The sequence below is a fragment of the Fonticula alba genome (assembly GCF_000388065.1).
Source record: "Fonticula alba strain ATCC 38817 unplaced genomic scaffold supercont2.1, whole genome shotgun sequence".
NCBI lineage: Eukaryota > Rotosphaerida > Fonticulaceae > Fonticula > Fonticula alba.
The window spans coordinates 3,377,554-3,384,458 of record NW_009242971.1 but is presented as its reverse complement, the minus strand read 5'-3'; the positions used below and the strand labels follow the sequence as shown (position 1 = coordinate 3,384,458).

Below are 6,905 nucleotides of genomic sequence, written 5' to 3'. Positions count from 1 at the left end.
CTGGGGAATCGGTTAGTCAAGAGCTCCGCTGGGCAGTGTTTGTGTGGGGTCAGCTGGCGTGCATGCCCCAATTGCGTGTAAATCTTGGATGCACCGGTATTGGCATGCATGGAGCACCCCTCCCCCCCCCCCACCCCCCGAGCCGGCATCATCCGGGATCGCAGCGGTCCTTATTTCCGTCGGCGGCACAGGGCACAGGCCCGGAGAAGGGAGGATGCAACGGACTCCGCCACCTCCCCCTCTCGCCCATTCCGTTTGCCCCGTCTTTGCTCTTGTCCTCCCCCCCCCCCTTCACTCCTTCCTTTCCACCATGCCCGCGGCCGCCTCCGCCTCCACCGCCCCCACCAAGGGCTCTGTGTATGTGCCACGGCTGTCCTCTTGTCACCCTAGTTCCCCCTCTTACCCCTGTTTCCCTGCCGCCCTAGCATCTGGGTCGATGGATGCTTCGACATGATGCACTTCGGCCATGCGAATGCCATGCGCCAGGCGCGCGCTCTCGGCACGCAGCTCATCGTCGGTGTGCACTCCGACGAGGACATCGCCCACCACAAGGGCCCGACCGTGATGCAGGAGCGCGAGCGCTATGAAGCGGTGCGCGGCTGCAAGTGGGTCGACCGCGTGGTCGAGGCGTCGCCGTATGTCACCGAGCTGGAGGTCGTTGAGGCCGAGGGCGCCGATTGGGTGGCCCACGGTGATGATATCACCAGCAGCGCCGATGGACGCGACACCTACTGGCGCGTCAAGGAGGCCGGCAAATACATGTGCGTAAGTGCCCCCCTGCCGCAGGGGGCCTCATGCCTTTCTCCGCTGCTTTCCCACCCATGTCCGCATGGCGGTGTCCGATTGGCGCGCCGGGCCCAGGGCTAACTGACTTGGCCCCTCCCCCCCCCCCCGCTCATGCCCAGTGAGTTCAAGCGCACCGAGGGCGTGTCTACCACTGACCTGGTTGGCCGCATGCTTCTCTGCACTCGGGAGCATTTCACCAAGCCGGTGGATGATGACCAGGAGTCCATCCTTGGCATGTCCTCTCTGGCTGCCACGCAGCTGCAGGACTTTGCGGCTGTACGTCATGTGCTGGCCAATTGTGGCTCTCGCTCCTTGCGCCTGGTCCTTTGCTGACTCTCCTTGATGTGCATGGTCCCTTTCGTGTCCCTTCCTCTCCATTTTCCCCCCTGCTCTCCCTCCTGACTCTCCCTACTGCCCGGGCATCTGCGTCCGCGTCCGCGTTTGTTCTGTGTGCATGCAGGCCTCTTGCGGCATCCCTGCCACGCGCGTCAGCCACTACCGCCCCAAGTCCAAGACCATTTCGCCTCTTTTCCCGGAGGGCGGCCCCGCGCCTGGTGCCCGCATTGTCCTGGTGTCCGGTGCCTTTGACCTGTTCCATGTCGGGCACATCCGTTTCCTTGAGCGCGCGCGTGCTCTCGGTGACTACCTGGTTGTCGCGGTGCAGGATGACCAGGTATGCCCGCCTCTTGACTGCCTCCTCCTTCTCCTCCTCCTCCTCCTCCTCCTCCCCTCACCCTCTGACATGTGCTCATTTCTCCTCGCCCCCCCTCCCCTGCGTCCGTCCTCCACTTGCCTGGCCTGGTGTGCCGGCCGCGAGCAGACTGTCAATCGCATTAAGGGCAACAACATGCCCATCATGAACCTGTATGAGCGCACGCTCGGTGTTCTGAGCTGCCGCTTCGTTGATGAGGTCATCATCGGGGCCCCATACAGTGTGGACGATGTGGTCCTCGAGCACTTCAAGGACGTCGGCGGTGTGGCGGTCGTTGCCCATGGCCAGACCGACACCATCCCCGATGTTGATGGCTCCGATCCGTATGCCGTGCGTGCCTGTCCCTTGTCTGGTTTCCTTCTTCTCCTTCTCTCTGTCCTCCCCTTGTGTCGCCCCGCTCCCTCCTTGCCTCCTGGGGTCCGCTTCCCGCTTGCTCACTCGCCCTGTTTGTCCCCTTTCCGCAGACGGCTCGCGAGCGTGGCATCTTCCAGCGTGTGCTTGCGCCGGCTGGCAAGGACGCCATTGATGTCGAATTGTCGGCTGTCACCTCGGAGGATGTCATCCGCCGGATCATCAACCGCCGCAGCGTGTGCGTCTTTCCTGGCTAGATCTCTGCCATCCCTCTTTCCCATGCTTCCTGCGCCCATGCCTTCCGTGTATTGACTTGCCGCCACGTAGCTACGAGGAGCGCAATCGCCGTAAGGACCAGAAGGCCGCCGTCGAGGAGCAGCTCCTCTCGGCCCAGAACCAGAGCTAGATACCGATGTCTGTCGGGTGACCGAGAGTCCATTGCATTGCATTGCATTGCATTGCATTGTGTGGCTGTGTCATTGGCTGTTCTAGTCGTGCCGAAGTCGCTTGGGCTGGCCCTGGTCGTTGGGCCTACCCAAGTCTCGCTTCGCGGTGTGCTCTCTCCGGTCGAAAAACTGTGCCCAGTCAGCCGGTTGTGGCCGATCGAGATGCACACCAGCAGAGGATTATTTCCGCCCAAATCCAAACATATTCCCAGGGTGTTTTGTGATCAAACGAAGGCGCACCGGGCAGAGTTGTCAGGGGCGGAGGATAGGTGTGTGTGTGTGTGTGTGTGTGTGCGTGTCTCTCTCTCTCTCTCTCCCTGTGCGTGTGTGTGCACAAGGACAAGGGACAAAGCGAGAGCGGCTGAGGAATGGCCTCGGGGTGGGATGTCCGCGCGTACCTCGGTGATAGCTGCAGTCAAAGCGCGGAGGGGCTCCGGCCCAGAGGGGGTCTCGGCTGACGACGCCCCGCCACCAAGGTGCCGCAATTGGCCCAGCTCCACCACCCACTGTGGGATCCGGGACAGTACGCGTGGGGAGTTGTACCGCACATCGACCAGGACAATGGCCGCATAGTCGTTTTGGTGGCGCAGAACCCGACCAATCGACTGGGCCACCGACCTCATGCACAGATCCTCGTAGAAAAGCTCCGACAACCGGCCCTACACAAAGCATGACTTGGGAGGTCAGGGCACGGGGCCTTGTGGACAGAGTCCAGCAAAGGGGTGAAGGGGAGGGGGGGGGGAGCGGAAAAGCAACACATGCAAGGACGCACTCGCTTCAAGGAGTCGAGGAAAGCCATCTTCTCGCGCAGCTCAACCGAGTGCTTATTCGGGTAGGGTAGCCCCAGGACAATGACCGCTCTAGCAGGGGATTAGGAAGGGAGGCCGAGGCCCGGCAAGGAAAATGTGGCCCTGGTGATGGAGCATAGGTGCCAGGCAAGAAAAAAAAAGAAAAGAAGCGCAGAAGGTGGCCACGAACCGGCCTAAGTGGTCGGCGAAGTTGATGCCCTCGCTCAATTTGCCGCCCATCACGCAGAGCAGCATGGCGCCGTTGCGTGTCCCGACAGGGGTGGCTGCACCTGAGCCGTGCCGAGCGACCGAGGCCGCATATGCCTTCAAGGTGCCATCCAGCTGGGCCGAGTCGCGTGGCTCGATGAAGATCTATGTGTCACATGCGTGCCCGGTTGCCGGGTGTCAGTGGGGACATCCGGGGAGTGGGGCTACGCAGGAGGGGGAGGAGGGGCGAAAAAAAAAAAAAAGGGGGGACCCGACACCAGGGCATACCTCCTTGATGGCATGGAGCTGATGGAAAATGCCCGCCGAGGCCCGCCAGGCATCAGTCGTGGCGAAGAGCGCGGCGAAGGAGGGGAAAAAGACAACCAAGCCATCTGGCGCGGCGCGGGCCACGGCAGCAACCACCTGGCCAACATCGGCCAGGGTGGTGGGCGCCCGGTCGGCCGCCCAACTATCGGCCACCAGACGCAGGGGTGAGCCGGGGGCAATCGAGCCAAGTGATCGAGCCAGCAGCGCCTCCGGTCCCACAACGTGCGGACATGCCAGCTCGCGGATGCGATCTGCCGGGTGTGACCGGAGGAGCTGCTGCCGGAGTAGGTCGGTCTTTTTTTTTCCCCAGGCAAAGGGGGCAGGAGATGGGGACGATTGGTGGATTAGTGCATCCGGGCCTCGGTGAGGCGATGGGGCGGCGAGCAGAGGAGGGCAGCCGGGAGAAGCAGGAAAAAAGCGCACAGGTCGAAGAGTGCCGCCGACCAGGATGACCGAGCGCGCCTCAGCCACCAATTCCATGAATTTCGCCTCAACATCAAGCAGGATATACCGATAGGATGTCCGGCTGTCGTCTGTGGCCATGGCCGCGCCCATTGCCAGAGGAAAGGGCGAGGGGGCGGAAAAGGACAGAACGAGGAGAGTGAGATACATATGGACAATTGTGTGTCCGTGTGAGAGGGGGCGGAAGGAAAACGAGGGCAGATTCGCCGAAGAGAGCATCAGCCCGAGGAGGGAGCGCATCATCGCGACAGGCGCACCGGCTGGTGCTCGAGACAGGACAATCCGGCCAGAAGCGTCAGCGTGCAGTAGACACTCCAAAAAAGAAACCACCTGAAATGTGGCGGCGGCTGAGCGCTGCTTCGGGGGGCCGCGATCGGTAATGGCCACCTCCGGGCCATCAGTTGCTTCGACGAAGCCTTGGAGCTGTGGATGGGGATGCATGCAGCCGCCATCGATTCGTGCATGCGCGTATGCGGAGATGCATGTATGTATGAAGGCATGTATGTGTGTGTGGGTGTGCAAATGCGTGTGAGAGGCGAGGGACGAGGGCAAGGGGGCACGCTGGAAGGGCACTTGCCAGCATGAGCCACGTTTGGCAGGGGCAAGGGGGCCGGCCATCAAGGCGGGATGTACCTTCTGTGGAAGGCGCGACTGGCGAAGGAAATCCAGCAGCCGAGGGATGTTCAAGGCGTCGAGACCGGTGACGCGCAGGAGGTCGTGGCTGGTGAGAATGGCCTCGCTTTGTGCGGCGGCCCCCGGGGAAGCCGGGCCGGAGGCGCTTCCCTGCAGGTGGCGGATGAGGATGCGTGCGACGTGGTGAAGCTCGCGCACGCGCACCACCGACACCGGGCCCAGCCGTGTCATATACCGGGCCAGGTATTGGGACACTTGGCCAAGACAGGTGCCGAGGGTGCCCAGGCTCAGGGTGACCGAGTGCGCCGCGGCCACGGCGTCGCACACATTGTGCGCCTCATCGATGAGCACCAGACGGCCACGGAGCCGGAGCCCGGCTGCTCGGCGAGTTGGAGCCGACAGCAGGACCGAGTATGGGACACACACGATGTGGGCAGAGGCCGCCGCCGCTCGAGCACCGAAATACGGACAGGCGCCAAGACGCTGGCCCAGGCTGCGGGCCGTGCCGGCACACGACCGTGACGCTTGGAGCAGATCGCCGACCTGCTGCGTGCGCGTGGCGTCCCCATGGAAGGAGCACTTCCCCTTGCCGCCAAGCAGGTCCGCACAGTGGTCATTCACTTGGGCCGCTGCCCGGCCGGGGACATTCACCTCCGGGTTGATGCAAAGGCTCTTGCGCGAGGCCAGGGTGACCACGCGCAGGGCCGAAGCGAAGGATGTCCGTGCGATCTCGCCCACAAATTGGCTGATTTGCGAGTGTGTCCTCGAGGCATAGATGATTTGCGGGTCGCCCGCGTGGCCGAGGCCCGATCGCGAGTCGCCCCCATCGTCCTCCCCATCGGACTCGGTCTCCGAGTCGGAGAAGAGGCCCCTAAAATGCCCCGGGAGTGATAGGGCGGAGGAACACATGGGAAGGGCCACAGGCACGAGGAGGGCGCGAGCAGACCGCACGAGGGGAGATTGGGAATTAGTCACCAGCTGTCCGAAGGGGGGGGGGGGGAGGGGGGGATGGGCGGGGATGGGCGTTCCCAGTGGCGTCATACCCAGGCCCGCCAGATGGAAAGAGTAGCCGCTCCGCGCGAAGGCTGGCCGGGGCCGTTGAGCCGGGAGGCTCGCCCTCAGTGGGGTCCTCGATGAGAAAGGGATCAGCCTCGGTGGCGGAGGCAGGATCGACCGGACGCCGGTCAGCGGGTGGACATGTTCGCGAGCCCTCGCGGGACAGGGCCCGACAGCTGTCGGCCACGCGGCGGGCGACTTGGTGTCGCGTGCGCCGGCGCTGGGCACACTGCTCGCGCATGCGCTCGGCCTGCCGCCGGCGCAGTTGGCCGCTCAGCCAGGAGGGCGTGTCGCCGACCGGCCCGGGCGAGCCGCCTGTAAGGGATGGCGGTCAATGGGCTGGTCGTTGTGGATGGCCGACAAGAAGCACCACAGGGGAGGGCAGATAGGCGGAGCCAGGGGAAAAGGGCACATACACGGACCAGCCAGTGCCCGCAAGTCCGATCGCTCATTGGAGGGATCTTGCTCGGCCAATTGGTCGGCCATCTCCAACCGGTCGAAAAGCCACGTTGCGGCGCCGCAAATCAAACTCAGAGACTTGCCCTGGGGATGGTGCGTCGCGTCAAAGGGGAGCCAGGAAACGGCAGAGGGCGCGCGCACGCGCGCACGCGCGCGCGCGCGCGCGCGCGAGAGAGAGAGGAACACAGAACGAGTGAGTGGAAAGGAGAGGCCAGAGGGAGAAGGGTGTTCCCGGCGCCCATTGTGCCCCGGCCCCCGCGTCGCCCCTGACCAAGTACGACCGACGAGGGCCGCCACCAAGGCGCGGAGGGTCATCGTACGGTGCCGGTTGGGCTCTCAAACAGCCCGACATCCCCGGCCTCAGCCGTGGCATAGATCGCGCGCATGAGGGCCATCTGGCCGGGGTACGGCTCGGCGAAGGGAAAGGCAAAGCGCTCGGGCGTGGCCAGCCGATGGAGGGCGCCCTCGAGTTTTGGGACCTGCCTGGCCGGGCCGCCAGGCCGAGCGCCGGTGCCTTCCCGTCTACAAAGGTCCATGTGTGTGTGTGAGAGAGAGAGAGGGGAGGAGGAGGGGGGTCTGGGGATCTGCTTTGAACTTCTCTGGCCTTCCTCGCGGAGATTCGCGTATGTGGGATTTCTGCCGGCGCTGCTCCTCCTGCCCTGGCCGCTTGCCCCCCCC

General features: G+C 64.1%; 2 protein-coding genes across 2 annotated transcripts; one reads left to right on the top strand and one right to left on the bottom strand.

The window, feature by feature from the left end:
• Positions 1-141: 141 nt before the first annotated feature.
• On the top strand, positions 142-2,506 carry H696_00723 (hypothetical protein). Its single transcript, XM_009494606.1, has 7 exons — positions 142-357; positions 426-761; positions 906-1,062; positions 1,247-1,459; positions 1,607-1,828; positions 1,963-2,087; positions 2,177-2,506. Exons 1-7 carry the CDS (start codon positions 215-217, stop codon positions 2,253-2,255), a joined length of 1,275 nt encoding a protein of 424 aa, XP_009492881.1. The 5' UTR covers positions 142-214; the 3' UTR covers positions 2,256-2,506.
• Positions 2,338-6,763, bottom strand: H696_00722 (hypothetical protein; the record flags this gene model as incomplete). The annotated part of the gene is made up of 11 exons (XM_009494605.1): positions 2,338-2,424; positions 2,694-2,954; positions 3,068-3,155; positions 3,274-3,455; positions 3,579-3,911; positions 4,041-4,150; positions 4,337-4,502; positions 4,713-5,583; positions 5,756-6,083; positions 6,191-6,311; positions 6,548-6,763. The coding sequence occupies 11 exons, from the start codon at positions 6,761-6,763 to the stop codon at positions 2,338-2,340; spliced, it is 2,763 nt and encodes a 920-aa protein (XP_009492880.1).
• Positions 6,764-6,905: the final 142 nt, after the last annotated feature.

Coding starts and splice junctions, on each gene's coding strand:
- H696_00723 (XM_009494606.1), top strand. CDS start 215: ATGCAACGGACTCCGCCACCTCCCCCTCTCGCCCATTCCGTTTGCCCC. Junction 1,063..1,246: donor AGCTGCAGGACTTTGCGGCT/GTACGTCATGTG, acceptor GTGTGCATGCAG/GCCTCTTGCGGCATCCCTGC. Junction 1,460..1,606: donor TCGCGGTGCAGGATGACCAG/GTATGCCCGCCT, acceptor GGCCGCGAGCAG/ACTGTCAATCGCATTAAGGG.